Source organism: Siphateles boraxobius, unplaced genomic scaffold (genome assembly GCF_051911475.1).
Source record: "Siphateles boraxobius isolate OS27281-9 unplaced genomic scaffold, OSU_SipBor_1 65, whole genome shotgun sequence".
In the NCBI taxonomy this organism is placed as follows: domain Eukaryota; kingdom Metazoa; phylum Chordata; class Actinopteri; order Cypriniformes; family Leuciscidae; genus Siphateles; species Siphateles boraxobius.
Window position 1 is genome coordinate 19921549 of NW_027509192.1, and position 20878 is coordinate 19942426.

The 20878-nt window shown below is 43.0% G+C and overlaps 1 protein-coding gene across 4 annotated transcripts in view; it reads left to right on the top strand.

The window, feature by feature from the left end:
- Positions 1-20878, top strand: part of adat1 (adenosine deaminase tRNA specific 1) — a 55051-nt gene that overhangs the window by 6686 nt on the left and 27487 nt on the right. For all 4 annotated transcript variants that reach the window (XM_077211367.1, XM_077211365.1, XM_077211366.1 and 1 more), the window contains exon 6: positions 15706-16273. In XM_077211367.1, coding sequence (XP_077067482.1) covers positions 15706-16273 — 568 coding nt within the window. The remainder of the gene's footprint in view (positions 1-15705; positions 16274-20878) is intronic.

Here is a 20878-nt window from a genome sequence, read left to right on the forward strand (position 1 = left end):
GAACACAACACGTATGTAGATATGCATGATTTTAACTTTTTTATTCTAACTTTAAAGCTAGATTATACTTTGAAAAGTGTAAAACAGTATTTGATTTTGGGGGGTACGCTGGAACCTAGTGTCATTTAGCTTAATCTTTGGTTTTTAATCTTTTGGTTTGAAGTTATGACTTCTGAAGATCTCTCATGCGAAGATTCACTCGGTTGAAAAATTGAGTTTTGTAATTTACTCATCTGAAAATAAAATTATGGTAGTTTTTTATAAAGTATTTTATCAGCTGAAATCAATGTCTTTTATTCATACAAATTTTCTCATTGGTGTAAAATTACCTTTGCCAACGAACTGACTTATCCTCGTAAGCAAAGAATTTCTTATCTTTATTTACATGGTACGGGTAAGTCCATGGAGGCCTCCATGTCGTTCCGCCATCCTGAAAAACTCGTAGCCGTGATAAAGCATACAAATTCATTTAAAGTGGGGACGTGTCCGGCAAATTCAAAACGAGGGAAACAATATGGGGATAGCTTTTCCCAGGTGGATAGAGTTAATGAAGGAGAAGTTGTCTGCTTTCTTCTCGACAGGTAAGTCAGGTCAAGTCAAGTCATCCTCATTTATATAGCGCTTTTAACAATGTAGATTGTTTCAAAGCAGCTTTACAGAGATAGACATATAATTTAAGGTAACAGAGATTGGTTTGGTTTTATAGTTGCTCTTGAAAAATGTTTTTTCCAGCTAAAGTTAGTTTTGATTGATTCACATCCGTCTAAATGATCATTTGTTATTAAATTAGGGGCCACTAAGACGACACCGTTCTCTCTAAACAGACTTTAAACGTGAACCTGTGATAGACGCTGATGGCGTTCACATCCGCATTAAGAATTGATTCTATAGTTATGTGCGTTTGAATATATGTGCGCAGGTTTGTAATTCCTTACAAACCATGCCTAAACAAACTACTAGTCTATAAATTTTGATGCAGAATTTTTATTTTATCTTATCACTTTGGGTAGGTACGCGAACCGAAATATTCCACAACGCTTTATCTGTAGAGTGGTATAGGGATCCTCCATAGGGAGAGGCTAGTTGGCACTTCAGCACTGCATTGTCATCAGGTCCAGGCGAAAGTCCTTTGTCAGATCTGGAAACGGCCTGGATCCGGCAGGCTGCGGGAAAACCTCGGGATAAACAAAGACACTAAAATTAGCGTAGATGCCATTCTTCTTATGATGTAACGAGTACATCAGGATTTGAGGGAAGTGTTCCCAGTTCCGGCTGACCTAATCTAAGCAGCCTAATATTGAATTATAGAAGTCTATAGAGTGTTATGTGAATGCTAGGTCAAAGAGATGTGTTTTTAGTCTAGCTTTGAACTGACAGACTGTGTCTGCTTCCCGGACAATGTTAGGAAGATTGTTCCAAAGTTTTGGTGCTAAATAGGAAAAGGATCTACCGCCAGCAGTCGATTTATATATTCTAGGTATTATCAACTGGCCGGAGTTTTGAGATCGCAATAGACGTGAAGGACTATAATGCGTTAAGAGCTCTCTCAAGTACTGGGGAGCTAAACCATTTAGTGCTTTGTAAGTAATCAGCAATATTTCAAAATTGATACGATGTTTAATAGGGAGCAAATGCAGTGTTGACAGAACCGGGCTAATATGGTCGTACTTCCTGGTTCTGGTAAGAACTCTAGCGGCTGCGTTTTGAACTAGCTGTAGTTTGTTTATTAAGCGTGCAGGGCAATCACCCAGTAGAGCATTACAATAATCTAGCCTTGATGTCATGAACGCATGAACTAGTTGTTCCGCATTTGTCAATGAGAGCATATGACGTAATTTAGATATATTTTTAAGATGGAAAAATGCGGTTTTACAGACACTAGACACGTGACTTTCAAATGAAAGATTGCTATCAAAGAGCACACCCAGGTTCCTAACTGACGACGAAGACTTAACAGAGCAGCCATCAAGTGTTAGACGGTATTCTAGGTTATTACGTGTGGAAGTTTTTTGTCCAATAATTAGAATCTCTGTTTTTTCAGAATTTAGTAGTAGGAAATTACTAGTCATCCAATTTTTGATCAACTATGCATTTCGATAATTTTGTGAATTGGTGAGTAAGTCGATGTTACGGTCTAAATTACAAGCTTTTTCATTCCGTGGTTGTGTAATTCATTATATAGGCAGCATAACAGTAGAACATGTATAGTTAAACTCGATGAAGTGCTATTGGAAGACGTGTTGTCATAGCTTCTTGGCACATAATGGCTACCGTAGTTGCAACACGCATTTGAAAAAGCGAGACGCTAGAGAGCACTATGCGTTTGAATGCAAAATACAATATCGCCGCTAGATGGGAGAAATTCCTATACAGCGTACCATTAAGGACTAAGTTGTAGGGTATTTGACAAAAAGCCTAGAAAATCGAGGAGGTCAAAGGGGATGCTTCCCGCTACAGTATCATCAGCTCTCTCCAAAGTCTGTTCATGTGGCCTGTCGCATCAACAAAGGCTAACATTTAAAAATTCTACATAATATTTTGAGTAGATAACCAATAGTAGCCTATACTCTCAGTAAAGGGGCTCACCCTGTGTGTTTCCACAATGAATAAGGATAGTTTGAGAGATACAAGAAAGGTAAAAATGATCTTATACTTACAATAGATCATAGCTACCGTAGAAAAAAGTAAGATCATGCTTTGAATTAAGACGAGTAAAATTAAATATTCGCTCAAGACAAACTTTTACTTATGCAGCGTCATGGACCACAGAGGCACATCGCGTCTCTGAACATGTGTGGTGATTTTCTAAGTGATACAACTTAATCTAAATAAGAGCAATGTAGAGTCCTGGGATTTCTTTTAAAACAACAAAAACATGTTGTGACAACATTGTTTCATGTCGCATGGACAAAAATACTGTTTGAAATAAGATCAAAGCACAGTTCTTGATTTATAAAAAAAAATATTTTATTTTTTGAACAAACGATGTTTAGTTAAAAATAATACCTTAGGTTAAATTTATGAAATTCATTTATATCATACAGAAGTAGAAGATAAATAAAACTTTACAGATTTGATTTTAAACGGTCTTTTAATTTGAAAAGATCTCATCTAAAATTTTGAGATTATGCTTTTAAATTAGTTTAATATGAATAAAACAGTTGGAAGCAGACTAACTTTGCATATGCTGGGGTCATTGTGACCCCAGAGGCTCATCTGGCCTGTCACTCCTCTCGTCTCTGTGAGGGTGTGAAGCTTCATCTCACCCTGTAGTTTATCCCTGAAGGATCTGGGAGGGTTTTTGTTTATGACATCTTAAAGTATTTGTTTTTTATTGTTAGTTTCCACTACTTCTTCAGTTCTATGAAAATGTAAGGAGTTTTTATATTTTATATATATATATATATATAATTTTTATATATATTAATTTAGCTAAAACTAATGTTAAATTGTTTGAATACATTTTGTCATTATACATTGAGTTATATACTTTATTTGATTTTATGGAACCAACTTAGTGTGTGAGAGTGCAAAACAGTATGTAAAAAAAAAATGTAAAAATACAGTTTTCTGTGATGGTCGTGTTTAGGTGTACGGGGTAGAATATGCTGTTACAGTACAAAACTCATTATTGCTATAGTAATAACAATTATACTTTAGGTCACCGTTAAACAAAAATCATTACAGTAATCTTCTAAAAGATATGAATGTATTAAAACTGTAAAGATTTAATTTAAACAATCTTTTAATTTTTAAAAGATCATATTTAAACTTTTACGATTATGCTTTGAATGTGATTTAGTACGAACAAAACTTTGGCTCTGGAAAGGCGTTAGCAGACTAACATTACATGATGTACAGAGGCTCATCTGCTCTGTCACCCTATATCCTGAAGCTAACATTATTGTAAAAGTAACGTATTTCTCTTAAGATGTGCTGGTGATCGGAAGGAGCTTATAAGCAGGCTATCAATGGGGCTCGGCCTGAGGCATCACAGATTCTAAAAGTCTTCATTGTTGCTCTCTCACTACAGATAGGCCTATGTGGGGATTTTCTCACCGATACTACTTGAGGAATTATTAAACATTTCACACAATGTGTGAGATAACTTGTGAGAGCCGCAAATTTCAAAGTTCTTTACAATCACCCTGATAAATAACCCTTGGATAAGACACATGCCTTTGGTGTGAGAGACCCGGGTTCGAATCCACTGTGAGACACCAATGTGTCCCTGAGCAAGACACTTAACCCCTAGTTGCTCCAGAGGCGTGCGACCTCTGACATATATAGCAATTGTAAGTCGCTTTGGATAAAAGCGTCAGCTAAATGAATAAATGTAAATAAAAAAATATAGTCAGGTTTTCCCCCAGAGACCATCGATATAGCATATTTGTTTTTTATGAATTCATTGAATAATTTTGAAACTATTTCAAACTTTTAATGCTTATACACTATGAAATAAATTTAGCAAAACATTCACAGTCTCATTCTGATCACTGAACACACCCCTCTGACTGTCAAACGCAGGTGTGAGAGAGAAAAACTTGGAAATAGTTATTTTCAACTTTAATGGTCAATATGGACATCTATGTGATAGGAGCTACTTCAACCCTGGTGAAAATGTAAGATGATTTTTATCTAAATCTAACAAAATTGGTACATTAAATTTGTAAAATATTTATTTTAAATGAACAGAATGCTTTTCAACTTCAGTAATTTAGTAAGATTTTTTAATGAACGGCATGATTTTCAACTTCAGTAATTTAGTAAGATTTTAAATGAACAACATTTAGTATACTTTTTATTTTATATATGATTATTATTTTAAATTATACACTTTTAAAGGAACACAGTGCTTTTCAATGGGCTCAGGAACGTGTCACAAAAACAGATACCAGGCCAGCCACACGCTGGTGTGACAGAGAGAAAAGACTTCAGGGGAAACACTTGTGGGGGTTTTTTTTCCAACCATGGAGAAACAGTAAGATGATTTTATTTTTGTTTAATTTATATACTTTAAGTTGAACAGCATGGTTTTTCAACTTGAGTCAGTGTCAAATATTTGTGAATGACTAAATGTAAATTTTATAATCATTTCATTTAAATGAACATTATGCTTTTTCAACTTCTGTGTGAGATAAACTTCCAAGGTCCTCAGCAATGCGGAGGGAGGGGAAATTCCTGCTTTGACACACACACACACACACACACACACACACACACACACACACACACACACACACACACACACACACACACACACACACACACACACACACACACACACACACACACACACACACACACACACACACACACACACATACATAGACGCGCGCTCCCTATGTTTTGGGCAAGTGTGTGTGTGGTTTTAGTAAGATTTTATTTTATATTCTTTTACAGAACAGATAAACTGCTCAGGAATGCTGGGGCGGTGACAAAACACCAGGTTCAAAGACAATACATCTACAAAAGTAACTATTATCAAACTAACTTCAAATGATCAAACTAATTGTCACACATTCTATACCCCTCCCTTTTCTTGATCAAATGAACTTCAAACGATCAAACTAACTGTCACCATCCATCATTTTGACAGAAGCTGTAACCGCAAGGGGCGGAACTAGATTAAAGGTCATCATCCATCATTTTGACAGAAGCTGTAACCGGAAGGGGCGGAAACTAGGTCAAAGGTAACAGGAAGGGGCGGAACTAGGTCAAATGTAACAGGAAGGGGCGGAACTAGGTTAAAGATAACAGGAAGGGGAGGAACCGGAAGGGGCGGGACATGAAGGGGAGGAACCGGAAGGGGCGGGGGAGATCAATGGATAGACACTCCCACCTGTCAATCAATCATTTTGACAGTTGCTGTCTCTTATCTACTACTGTGGACAAAAGCGAAGTCCGCTCCGCAAGTCCTCAACGCCGCGAGTCCTCAACAGCGCGCTCAACAGTTGCGCAAGAGAGGCCGAAGGTGTCCGAGAATTATATAGTTTGTTTATAAATAAATGACAAATTTCAGCATTAGAATAATCTCTATAGCCTATTGGTAAATTACAATTGCTTAGTTACCAATGATCGCACGGGCACTCGACAATCGACTACCGTGGACTTCGACTGAAAACAGGAAGTAAATACAGGTATGTGAGCTGGCTGAATTAACATCACTTTTATTCATATCTTTCACATCTACTGCAGTCAGATTCACCGTGTTCACTCTGAATAAAATAACTCACATGGCTGTGCACTTGTAATGACACATCGAGGATGTTAAGAGGCTAAAAGCAGCCCCATTTAAGTCAACAGGGTGCAAATTTTAAAAAGAGGATAACACGGTGTAGGCAACACCGATTTTTGTCGTTGTTCTCTGTACTGACAGCACTCCAAATTTACAAAAAAATGAGCTCAATGTTAAAATTGACCGGAGTTCTCCTTATATGATATATAGTTTAAGGAACCATTGACGGATATTCAAAGCATTGAACATTCCAAACTACAAAGTACATTAGATGACCTCTATAGATTCAAAGCTAAAGGAGCCTATGTTAGATCCAGGAAAAATGGCTGGAAGAAGGAGAGCAAAATTCAGCCAATTTTTTTAGGTTGGAAAGATCCAATGCTGTGAATGTTTCTGTTGATCGTCTCCGTACAAATGATAGAGTTCTCGAGAATCCTAGGGAAATAGCTTATTTTTTCTCCAAATTCTATAATAACTTGTATAAATCAAGATAATGTGACAATTCAGTCAAATATTTTTTTGAATCTATTAATCAAAATAAAGTTATTCCTTTATAAGAAGTTTTTGGTAATGATATATCCCAATCGGAATTTTTTTTAAATAATAAAGAGTTTAAAAAATAATACAAGTATCGGCTTTGATGGTTTAACCTCTGAGTTATACAAGATGTTTTCAGAGAGCTTATCCCCTGTCCTACTAAAAGTGTTTGAGGAAAGTTTGGAATCGGAAGCACTTCCAGCAAGCGTGACTCAAGGATTCATCACTTCGATACCAATAAAGATAAAGAATGTTTCGAAAATTGTAGACCCAATTACCCTCTTGAATAATGATTGCAAAATTCTAGCTTTAATTTTTGAGTTCAAGATGGCGCCGAGTATGGCTGCTGCGTTGCGAGCTCCGTCACAACATGGTAGTTTTTTGTTTGTTCTGTTTACAGTTCTTTTGTTTTTTGTCTCGGATGTTGTCTGTCTTATTCAGTACGACATACAAACACTTTTGGACATTGGTTCCGCAATCGAACACCGAAAACCGGACTTTCATTTCTTCAGTGATGCCCCGCTGTTTACAAACACGGCAGCGGAGCCCTTTGTCTGGGCAGCTTGGCCGCGGAAACGCAGCCGGAGAAGGGGAAGAAGAGCCGGCGTTCTCGTCAGAGTAAGACGGCGTGCAAATCGACCCCCGCTTCCCAGTATTCTGCTAGCAAACGTTCAGTCTCTAGACAACAAGCTCTGTGAGTTGAGAGCGCGGATCTCTTTCCAACGGGAGACGAGGGACTGCTGCATTATCTGCCTTACAGAAACTTGGATGTCTGCTGAGATTCCAGACTCGGCCATCGAAACCGCGGGGTTCTCAGTGCACCGAGCGGATAGAGTTAAAGACCTCTCAGGTAAAAGCAGAGGTGGGGGTGTATGTTTTATGATCAACAAATCCTGGTGTGATCAGAGGCACGTACATTCTATCAAGTCTTTCTGCTCTCCTGATCTGGAATTTCTCATGCTTCTGTGTCGACCATTCTGGCTACCGAGGGAATTCACAGCGGTCATTATCACGGCTGTGTACATTCCCCCACAAGCCGACACAGACCGGGCACTAAAGGAACTGTATGGGGAAATAAGCGAGCAGGAAACCGCGCACCCTGAGGCCGCGTTCATTGTGTCCGGGGACTTTAACAAAGCCAACTTTAAGAAAATAGCACCTAAATACCACCAACACATAAACTTTAACACACGAGGGGACCGGGTTTTGGATCATTGCTACTCCCCTTTCCGGGATGGCTACAAATCCCTCCCCCGCCCACCTTTTGGCAAATCGGATCACTCTTCCGTTCTCCTTCTGCCCGCTTACAGGCAGAAACTGAAACAGGAAACACCCGCCCTCAAAACGATCCAGTGCTGGTCGGACCAATCAGACTCTATGCTTCAGGACTGTTTTGATCACGCGGACTGGGAGATGTTCCGGTCGGCCTCTGATGACGACATCGAGGCTTATGCTGATAGCGTAACCTGTTTCATCAGGAAGTGCGTAGAAGACGTTGTTCCGATCAAAACAATACGGATTTACCCGAACCAGAAACCATGGATTAATGGCGATGTTCGTGCAGCACTCAACGCGCGGACCTCCGCTTTTAACTCCGGGAGTGCGGAGGAGCAAAAACAAGCAAGTTATGCCCTCCGAAAAACTATCAGAGCAGCAAAACGCCAATTCAGGGACAAGATTGAAGGACAGTTCAACACCACCGACTCTAGAAGCATGTGGAAGGGAATTAATAGCATTACGGACTATAAAGGAAACATAAACTCCACAGTGAACAACACTGCCTCTCTCCCAGATGAGCTGAACACTTTTTATGCTCGATTTGAGGGAACTAACATCCCCCTCGCGGAGAGAGTTCTCGCGGCTGAAGCTACAGAGGTTAGTACACTCTCCGTCTCTGTAGCGGATGTAACCCGATCTTTCCGTCGGGTGAACATCCGTAAAGCCGCGGGTCCAGACGGTATTCCGGGCCGCGTCATCAGAAAGTGCGCGAACCAACTAGCTGGTGTTTTTACGGACATTTTCAATTGGTCCCTCTCCTTGTCTGTAGTCCCCACATGCTTCAAAACGTCCATCATCGTACCTGTACCGAAGCAAACCAACATCACCTGCTTAAATGACTGGCGCCCTGTTGCTCTGACCCCCATCATCAGTAAATGCTTTGAGAGACTAGTCAGAGATTACATCTGCTCTGTTCTACCTTCCTCACTGGACCCACTGCAGTTTGCATACCGCAATAACCGCTCCACTGATGATGCTATTGCATCTACAATACACACTGCTCTCTCCCACCTGGAAAAGAGGAACACATATGTGAGAATGCTATTTGTAGACTACAGCTCAGCATTCAATACCATAGTGCCCTCCTTGCTTGATGTGAAACTCCGGGCTCTGGGCTTAAACAGCTTGCTGTGCAGCTGGATCCTGGACTTCCTGTCAAACAGACGCCAGGTGGTTAGAATAGGCAGCAACATCTCCTCATCACTGACCCTCAACACTGGAGCCCCACAGGGCTGTGTTCTCAGCCCACTCTTGTACTCCTTGTACACATATGACTGCGTGGCAACTCACAGCTCTAATTCCATCATCAAGTTTGCTGATGATACTACGGTCGTAGGTCTGATCACCGACAACGATGAAACGGCCTACAGAGAGGAGGTGCTCACTCTGACGCACTGGTGTCAGAGGAACAACCTCTCCCTCAACATCAGCAAAACCAAGGAGCTAGTGGTCGACTTCAGGAAGAACGACAGAGAACACAGCCCCATCACCATCAATGGAGCACCGGTGGAGAGAGTCAGCAGCTTCAAGTTCCTCGGTGTCCACATCACAGAGGAACTCACATGGTCCGTCCACACTGAGGCCGTCGTGAAGAAGGCTCATCAGCGCCTCTTCTTCCTGAGACGGCTGAGGAAGTTTGGAATGAACCGCCACATCCTCACACAGTTCTACACCAGCACCGTCGAGAGCATCCTGACTGGCTGCATCACTGCCTGGTATGGCAATACTACCAGCCGTAACCGCAAAGCCTTGCGAAGGGTGGTGCGCACTGCCAGCTGTATCATCGGAGGTGAGCTTCCCTCCCTCCAGGATATTTATGCCAGGCGGTGTGTGAAGAAAGCTCGGAGGATCATCAGAGACTCTAGCCACCCGAGCCATGGGCTGCTCTCACTGCTACCCTCAGGCCGGCGGTACCGCAGCATCAGGACACACACCAGCCGACTCCATGACAGCTTCTTCCCACAAGCAATTAGATTTCTAAACTCCCTATCCCTCATGATCAATAACCATAAACATTCTAACTGTCAACACAGCACAACATAACCTACTGCATTTACATAATATATATATATATATATATATATATTTGCACCTTACGAGTATCTATTCTATGTATAATTACCTCTTTTTGTATTTTTGTATACTGTTGTATATTGTAAATTGTTGTATATTGTATATTGTTGTATATTGTAAACTGTTGTATATTGTACATTGTATATTATTTATTGTTCTGTTAGTGTATATGGTACTGTGAGTAATTGTGCGCACATTAGATGTGTAATATATGTAAATCTGATGTTTGCTGTAATTGTTTTCGTCACATCGTGTCATACTGCTATGTTGCTCGGAACTGCACCTAAGAATTTCACCCACTGTTGCACTTGTGTATATGGTTGTGTGACAATAAAAGGATTTGATTTGATTGATTGATTGATTTGAATTTTAGCAAAAAGAATTAAAGATGTCCTTACTGTATTATTGATATATCATAATCAGGTTTTATGGAAAAACGTGACATTACAAATTATATAAGATTAGTCCTAGATATTTTAGATTTCGAGGATCTCATCCCTAATGATAGTTATTTGCTTTTCCAAGACTTCTCAAAGCCTTTGACTCAAGCATAATTTCATATTTCAAGCCCTTACCAAATTTGGGTTTGGAGATTCATTTTGTAGAGCCATCAGGACATTGTATAGAAATAATAATAGTGTTATTGTCAGGGTTCTGTCACTTCTGTCTGGTTTTATCTTAGTGGGTGACAGAGCTCTGACATTCCCGGTTTGTCATGTGCTTGTGTTCTAGTTCTGTTTATTGTGAGCACATGGCTTGTCATGTGTTTCCCTTGTGCCATGTGCTCTCCTGTCTATTGTCTAGCCCCTCCCATCTTGTTTACTGATTATTGGTGAATTTGTCCCACCTGTCCTGCTCGTTACCCTCCTTTGTTTGTTCCCCTATTTAGCCTCCCTGTGTTTGTAGTCCTGTGCTGGTTAATTGTCAATGTTTCCTGTTTCCTCGTGTTTCCTGTTTTTGCCTGAAGCCTTTCTTGTTTTCCCCCTCGGGGTTGTTTTAGTTGTAGTTTGTCCTTTATTTTGTATTATTTAATAAACATCACCTCAACCTGCTTTTGTATCCTCGTTTCCGTTCACCCGTTCCGTGACAGAACGAACCAGCCAAGTATGTGGATACAGCGGGATGAGATTTTTCCTGCGGGAGAGAAGGGATCTGCTATCTTCTTATTGGACTATTTCGCTATGTGCACTGATAGGACTGAGGAGGCCATGGGAGCCGGCGGTTGGGTGGGAGGAGGTAAGCCTAGGACTGCGACTGGCAGCTTGTCTGGGACTCCTGCTCGGTCGCAATCTTTTGGGGGAACCCGCTTGGCCAGATTCTCTGGGACGCGTGGAGGCCATGGTCCGCAGTCCAGTCACCCTTCAGCCAGGTTCCTGTGCACGTGGTTCCGTCCAGCACTGAGCCTTCACCGCTGGTTCCGTCCAGCACTGAGCCTTCACCGCTGGTTCCGTCCAGCACTGAGCCTTCACCGCTGGTTCCGCCCTGCACAGTGCCTTCACTGCTGGTTCCATCCAGCACAGTGCCTTCACCGCTGGTTCCGTCCAGCACAGTGCCTTCACCGCTGGTTCCGTCCAGCACAGTGCCTTCACCGCTGGTTCCGTCCAGCACAGTGCCTTCACCGCTGGTTCCGTCCAGCACAGTGCCTTCACCGCTGGTTCCGTCCAGCACTGAGCCTTCACCGCTGGTTCCGTCCAGCACTGAGCCTTCACCGCTGGTTCCGTCCAGCACTGAGCCTTCACCGCTGGTTCCGTCCAGCACAGTGCCTTCACCGCTGGTTCCGTCCAGCACAGTGCCTTCACCGCTGGTTCCGTCCAGCACAGTGCCTTCACCGCTGGTTCCGTCCAGCACAGTGCCTTCACCGCTGGTTCCGTCCAGCACAGTGGCTTCACCGCTGGTTCCGTCCAGCACAGAGCCTTCACCTCTGGTCGCGTTCAGAACTGCTGAGCCTGCGCTTCACGTCCCGTCTGCTCAGCCAAGTCCAGTGGTCCGGGAGGACCTGACGTCAGGGGTCTCAAGTTCGTGGGTCCGGGAGGACTTGACTTGGGGGGTCTTGGTTCTGGTGGTGGCCAAGGAGGCGGCAGCACCGCCGCAACCACGTAAATGGCGGAGGAGGAGGAGAACTACCCCGGAACCTATCGTTCCCACCATCAGTCCTGCCCTGGCCAAGAGAACGGTTCTGTCCTTCTATGCATTGGCCATGCTGCATGCATGAAAGAAGTACGTCACGTCTGTCGATCCAGAGACTGTTCACGTCACGTCTGTCGACCCAGAGACCGTTCACGTCACGTCTGTCGATGCAGAGACCGTTCACGTCACGTCTGTCGATGCAGAGACCGTTCACGTCACGTCTGTCGATGCAGAGACCGTTCACGTCACGTCTGTCGATGCAGAGACTGTTCACGTCACGTCTGTCGATCCAGAGACTGTTCACGTCACGTCTGCCGATCCAGAGACCGTTCAAGTCACGTCTGTCGACCCAGAGACCGTTCACGTCACGTCTCAGCGGAGATGGTCGCCGCCACGTCTGTTCCTGAGCCGGTGTTTGTTCAACCTTGAAGCGCTGCACTGTTTACTACTAAAGCTCTCGGATTTCATCAAAAATATCTTAAAGGGTTAGTTCACCCAAAAATGAAAATTAAGTCATTAATTACTCACCCCCATGCTGTACCAACCCCGTAAGACCTTCGTTCATCTTCGGAACACAAATGAAGATATTTTTGATTAAATCTGAGAGGTGGATCACTGCTACATAGGCTGCCAGAGGGAATGAAACTTGACGGCCCAGAAAGTCATTAAAGAACATGTTTAAATAATCCTTGTGCCTACAGTGGCTCAACTATAAGTTTATCAAGCGACGAGACTACTTTTTCCCGAAAAAAAAAAACATAATAACGACTTTATTCGACTATTCCTTTTCATTCCTTGTGGGCCTGAGACGAGAGTTCAAGAGATTTCCACGACGCATGCGCGAGAACTGAACAAGAAGTATTAGAAGAAGAACGTTCTCTCCTCAGTTCTCGCGCATGCGTCGTGGAAATCTCTTGAACTCTCGTCTCAGGCCCACAAGGAAGAAAAGGAATAGTCGAATAAAGTCGTTATTATGTTTTTTTTTCGGGAAAAAAGTATTCTCGTCGCTTGATAAACTTATAGTTGAGCCACTGTAGGCACATGGAATATTTAAACATTTTCTTTAATGACTTTCTGGGCCGTCAAGTTTCATTCCCTCTGGCAGCCTATGTAGCAGTGATCCACCTCTCAGATTTAATCAAAAATATCTTCATTTGTGTTCCGAAGATGAACGAAGGTCTTACGGGGTTGGTACAGCATGGGGGTGAGTAATTAATGACTTAATTTTCATTTTTGGGTGAACTAACCCTTTAATTTGTATTGCGAAAAAAAAATCATATTTAGTCATGCTCTTTAGACATAGAAACATTAATTTCATTGATCATGGAGGAAACAACATTACAAACCTCTGGAAGAATATGTAAATATATGAAATAGCTTAATCAGAACAGTTCTAATACACACACACACACACACACACACACACACACACACAATATGGACAAACATATTGGAACACTTGACCATTACACCAACTGGTCCCCCCTTTGCAGCTATAACAGCTTCCACTCTTCTGGGATAGCTTTCCACAAGATTCCGAGTGTTTCTGTGTCCACTGCGAGACACCAATGTGTCCCTGCAATGTGTCCCTGCAAGACACTTAACCCCTAGTTGATCCAGAGGCGTGCGACCTCTGAAATATAGCAATTGTAAATCGCTTTGGATAAAAGCGTAAAGATGTAATCGATTAAGCGGACTGTGCAATGAATATCATGTTTAGTCTACATAATGTCTAGACTTTTTTGTTACAAGTTAAATTATAAGGAGAGAATTTGAATGTGCATATCTCAGCACTGGACAAAAACCCTGGCGTTTTAAGTGTTGAGGGGATTCTAACTTAAACACGCCTGATTGACCATTGCGTTCAAGAGATCATCAGATATGTTTGTGACTGGCTACATTGCTCAATGCTGCAAAAATACGTTGTAAATTAAAAACCCTATTTATATTAGTTTCAACGCTTTCAAGAGGAATATCACCAAATCTGTTTATCGGTTTATGATGAAAGTATACATAGTCAGAATTCTGTCAGAATTCAGAGTTCAGCTCGCGCACTGAACAAAACTCCGGTGTTTCAGCAATTATCTTGCCTCTGATTGGCCATTGCATCTCAACAGATCGTTTGTGATTGGTTATAGTGCGCAACGCTGTAAAACGCGTAAAAAAGTATAATGCAACATAAGCAGATCTAAATTTAATGCTACAAGCTTGCAATCTACACTTTATTTAATTTTCATTTTCACTTTATTACTAGATTTGGTTTAAATGTGCAGGTGCATTTTTGGCTAAGCCTTCCCCAGCCTATGACGAGAAGGCCTGGCTCACAATCTCTGCTCCAGTTCATCTGGTTCCTCGGGGCTCTGTGTGGGCCAATCAGGTTCTTCCACACCAAACTCAGCCAACCATGTCTTCATTCACCTTGCTTTGTGCACTGGGACACATGCTGGAATAGAAAAGGACCTTCCCCAAACTGTCCCACAAAGTTGAAAGCATAGCATTGTCCAAAATGTCTGCACATGCTGAAGCATTAAGATTCCCTTCACTGTAAGTAAGGGTCCTAAGCTAACCAATCCCCTGAATAACAGCCCCACACCATAATCCCCCCTCCGCTAAACTTAACAGTTGGCACAATGCAGTCAGGCAGGTAACATTTTCCTGGCATACGCCAAACCCAGACCTTTCAGACTGGCAAACAGAGAAGCGTGATTCGTCCCTCCACAGAACAAGTTTCCACTGCTCGAGTCCAGTGGTGATGTGCTTTACACACTCCATCCGACGCTTGGCATTGAACGTGTTGATGTGAGGCTTTCATGCAGCTGCTCGACCATGGAAACCAATTCCATGAAGCTCCCGCCTCACAGTTTTTAGTGCTGATATTAATGCCAATAAAAGTTTGGAACTCTTCAGCAGTGGAATCAGCAGAAAGTTGGTGAATTTAACACACCATGCGCCTCAGCACTTGATGGCCAGTTCGTTCTGTGACTTCTGCTTCTCGTGGCTGAGTTGTTGCTGTTTATAAATGTTTAATAAAATCACTTACAGTTCACTGTGGAATATCTAGCAGGGATGAAATTTCACGAACTGACTTATTGCCAAAGTGAGCCATTCTTAAATTAACAGCTCTTTTGGACAACCCATTTTTTCACAAATGTTTGTAAATGCAGACTGCATGGCTAGGTTTTTTTCTTTTCTTTTTTTAGACCTGTGGCAGTGGGTTTGATTGAAACAACTGAATATGATAGTTAAATTGTCCATATAGTTAGGCTCAGTATATGTGTTTTTATCTTATTGTTATATATATATATAGTGTGTGTGTATATATATATATATATATATATATATATGTATAGTGTGTGTATATATATATATATATATATATATATATATATATATATATAGTGTGTATATGTGTGTATATCTTGTCAGTCAGTGCTTTGCTAATGTATCCTCAGGTGGTGATGCCTCCATATTCCCAATGACTGGCAGCCAAGCGCAGCCCTGTGAGCCAGTAAAGGCCTTTCAGAACGAAGAATCAGAAAGACGAGGCCTAAAGCGACATGCTGAGAGTGAATTAGAGGAGACCAGACAGGGTCCTGGAATGAAGACAAGTGACAACCATTCATCATTCAGAAAATCAGGGGATGCCGATGAGCATGAAGTTATAACAGAAAACAAAGAGCATAATCAATTAAATGAAGTCTCATACTATCAACCGGATGTAAAGAAAGTCTACCCACCTGACCTCCATCGCACTGGGGCAAAGTGTGTCCCTGATGGCCCAACCGACCCTCTCAAGCCTGGATTACTCTATCACAATGTTGGGGTTTTAAGGGTTAAGCCAGGGCGTGGGGAACGTACACTTTCTCTCTCGTGCAGTGATAAACTTTCCCGCTGGGCCATTCTAGGCATCCAGGGTGCCCTGCTGTCTCATTACCTGCAAGGACCGATCTATTTCAGTGCTGTGGTGGTTGGAAAGGGTCCATACAACCATCAGGCAATGCAGAGAGCACTGAGAACACGGTAAGTGTTGCAAATGTTTAAATACCATGCTAACGTACTACTCTTGCCATTTCTGCAGTACAGGATAAGTTACTATTTTTACAGTTGGTTCAGTCAATCTCAAGAGGTCAAGTAGTTTTAAGCAGGGATGAGGAGAGGTGAGAATCCAGGGGCAGCAACAGTTTAAAAACACAAAACAGAGAGGAACACCATTCAAACAGGGGAACCAGAGACATAATCCAGACACGGGAAACCAGGAGCACAACAGCTTAGAAAGAGAGACTTGCAAGAACAACGACTGACAAAAGACAACAGAAATACAGGGCTATAAATACACAGGGAAGCTAAAGATGAACGAATGTAGATGATAAGTTACTATGGAAACTAATGAGGGTAACTACGGAGACGAATAAAGCAAACATGAACTAAACATAGAACATAGACATATGACAACATCGATTAACACAGACTCAGGCGTAATCAGACAGACATAATCCAGACTGGGGAAACCAGGAACGCAACGGCTTACAAATAGTTTACAGTTTAAACTTCACAAGAGGTTGCTTGACCAGTTTTAATTTCCTATATTTTTGGGTGTTAGATTTTCCTATGATTTTTTTAAAATAGGTTTTTCAGTTTATGAGTAAAATAAGGTCTGTGGCAAACATAACTTGACGATACTTGACGTTGACGTTAAATTGATGTTTTGCTTTACAACATAAACTGTACACACTCACACCCCAAACATTCTTATCGAGTTACTTATTAGAAACATACGTTTTTTTTAAACAAACATAACTTTACAGGCATAAAACATAAATTTGCGTTTTCGATGTGGGTATATTTAATTTACAGTGCAGAGCAAAATTCCCAAGTGTCATCAACTTAAATTGATCAAAGGCCTTATTTTACTCATAATTGTAAAAACCTCATTATAAAAACCCATAGGAAAATCTTGAGGGAACCACTGGCGAATTAACAGATGTAATATAAAGTGCTTAGTATAGGTAAACATTTATTTATTTAATCCTCATTTTTTCTAATTAAGGCATTATGATCAATTTCCAAAAGATATTTTTTTTATTTCTGTTTTTAGTCAACTTTAGCATGGGTGTGTTCACTTATGCTAAGCACTTTAAGTATACCTGATAATATAAAGGAACAGTATTTTAGAAGTCAAAGACAAAGTTTACTTTGCACACACACACACACACACACACACACACACACACACACACACACACACACACACACACACACACACACACACACACACGTTGGATGTTTTTTTGTCATTGGATGTTGCGTTAAATCTTACCCAGATACAATAGTGCTATTTTCTGATTAACTATTGTGCAGCTCGACGAACAACACGAGAGGAGACGCGCTTGATTCCTCCCTGTTCTACAGTGAGAGCGGCGCGGCCAGAGTTTTGGGCGCTGCGGAATATTAAAAATATTACAAATAGTTTTTCAGCGTGAGAAATACAATGTGTGGCGGGAGAGCGTGACAAAAGACCGAAATGAGTGACTGTCACGCTCAATGCGTGACACTTGAGAGCCCTGATACAGGCTATCTACATCTATACATCTATAAAAGCTGAGATCAGATTTCTTAGTGTTTTTTGGAATGCTGTTATGCTTAAACTGGAATTGTCTTATTTCAGGTTTTAATTTTGTTAATTTTCCATTTTTCATTTTATGCTGATTTTCAACCAGTTACTCCCAAAAAGCCAGAAATGACCTTATAAACCCCTCTGTTTCATAGCGCAAGTTCTCTTACGAGAGTATCTCTCGTACTGCGTAATATCTTACGCTATGGGGAAAACCTCTTTTCCACAAGATATTGAAGCCAAAAATTATACTTAATTTTGAATTAATGTAAAACGCTGTGCGGCAGCATGCAGACATAGGCAAGACGGCCTGCGCGCCTATTGGCTGCCCTGCGGCAACAGCAGCAGCCTATCGAGAGAAGCCTTTTGGCTTCGCGCCCATTTCGTCACGTCCCGCCAGAATGGGCGTGGCCTTGGCCTATAAATACGCTCGACAGGCTGATACAAACTGATTTTCATCTCTTCAGCGAAGCACTACTGCATTGCTGGATCCGGAGTGAGAAGCCGCGCCGTTGACAGAAAGCCTTCTGCGGGACGAGCCTTCGAGCCTGAAGCCGCTGGCCTTCACCTCGCCGCCTTCAGCCGCCGTACCTGCTACGCTTTCCGGCGTCTATATCCTTTCAATGCTAAGAGTGTGTGTTCGCCGCTGCGACTCACACTCACTGTATATCTCTCTCTCTCCTAAAAGAGCTGCGTCTTTTTAAAGATGCAAAGATCCTGCGGCTCCTGCCGAGCCACACTCAGCGACGGGGACTGTCATCTACGCTTCCTGCCTGGGTGAGGATAACGCGGCTCTCGCGCTCGCTGACGGCGAATGCCCTCATTACGAGCTGATGCCCATGGTGACTCTGAGGACTCGCCTGGCATCCTTCTCAGAGCCTGCTCTTCTGCCCGCTGTAGTGCCGTGCCGTAAAAGCGCCGTACTCGGCGGGTCCCCAAGCCAGCCCGTGAAAGCTCGCCGGTTCGCCCGCCAGCTTCACCAGCTTCACTCGAGTCGCTCGCTGACGGACAACGGCCGCCGCTTCCGCCGTTAATGACGACGAGTTAGCTGCATCTGTAGAGAAGGCCAGCTGCTCTATCCTGGCGTCGGACAGTGAGTACTGGGCGAGCTCTGTGGACCTCCCCCCATCTGCCCGCGAGTCGTCAGGGAAACGGGCCAGCATCAAAACCGCGGCGCGGCTAGCTTTCTTTACGTTACAAGAAAGCTACTCCGCCCCCCGTGGACATGCATCACCGGCGAAATGAGGAAAGAGTGTGTTTTGGTCCCGCCGAGGCCGGACCAATCTCTATTTCTCAAACATTTCTCAGCTCCTCGTAGTCTGAGCGGCTGAAAATGTCAATATTGCGGCAATGATAATGAGTTGTATAAATGAGTTGTATAACACGCACGCCAGCAAACAAACGCCGAAACACACAAAACTGTGTATCTCAACCGTGGGCACGCGTCACTGGCGAAATGAGGAAAGAGTGTGTTTTTTGTCCCGCCGAGGCCGGACCAGTCTCCATTACTCAAACATTTCTCAGGTCCTCGTAGTCTGACCGGCTGAAAATGTCAATATTGCTGTAATGAGCTTGTTGTATAACACGCACGCCTGCAAACAAACGCCAACACACACACAAAACTGTGATGCCGCTCTCTTATCTGCACCGTGTTCGATCCCAGCTCTCCCAGCAGATAAAAAAAAAAAAGTCTCACCGCGGCCAGACTTCCACCGAACTTTCGCTCGTTCAGTTCCAGAAAATGCAACTGTTCCAGTGTATTTTGAAGTAAACAAGCCGGTACCATGGCCCACTTGCCTGCACACAAATGCCGTTTCCACGGCGACCCAGAAAAATCATAAGCAGTGTATTTTCTGGTATTCCGGCCACAGCCGATGGTGTTATGAGTGTTGTAAGAATGCCCACGTCTCAGTGCCCATTCCCACACACAGACACAGCCCGCCACAGTTCAGGGCTAGCACATATAAAATCGACTCATGTCGATTGTGAAAAAAAAAAAAATGTAGTGAATGTGCCCACGACACAGTGCCCACAAACACTACACGATACGTGTCCCTCAGTTTCTGTAAAAACAAAACCGACACACATTCAGTCAGCACAAGCCGACGGTGTTTTCAGTGCAGTGAGTGTGCCCGCTGTCCCGCACCCACATTCCCTCACAGACACGCTCAACCCCATGGAGTTTGTCCCGCTCGCTCTCTCTCCACAATCTGTCATAGAGAATTCGAGCGCGACCAGGCTGCCCGCCGTGATCGGCGCGCCTCCCGCCTCCGACACTGTAAACACAGTGTTTATGTCTCAGTACACCAAAGCTCTGCGGCCGCCACTATGCCGCGGCCAGAGCCCGGATTTCATTCTATCTCTAGCTATTCACGCAGAGGCGTGGGCAAAGTTTCCCGGGGTATCTGAATGGGTGTTGAACACTATAAAAAGAGGCTATTCGCTACAGTTCGCTCGACATCCCCGAAAGGTCGAAACGAGTCGAAACGGTAAACAATGAAGTATCTCATCTACTTCGAGCCGAAATAGCGAAACTGCTGAGCAAAGGGGCCATAGAACCTTTATCTCAGGCTCAGAGCTAAGGGGAAAAAAGCCGAAAAAAGACGGGGGGCTCAGACCCATTCTAGATCTGCGACAGCTGAACAGAGTGCATATGAAGCGCCAGTTCAGAATGCTGACAACCAGTAAGATCCTCGTGCAAGGGCGCCAGGGAGACTGGTTTATGCCAATAGTTCTGAAAGACGCCTTTTTCCAAAATCAAATAGCGTCACGTCACAGGCGATTCTTGAAATTCGCCTTCGAGGGCCAGGCATATCAATACACAGTCCTACCGTTCGGCCTATCCCTAGCACCCCGTACATTTACGAAGTGCATGGACGCGGCCCTCGCACCCCTGAGACTTCAGGGCATGCGAGTTTTGAACTACTTGGACGATTGGCTGATTCTAGCTCGATCACATTCAGAGCTCATAGAACACAGAAAACCGTATCTCAAAAGCTAACAAGCAGCAGTAG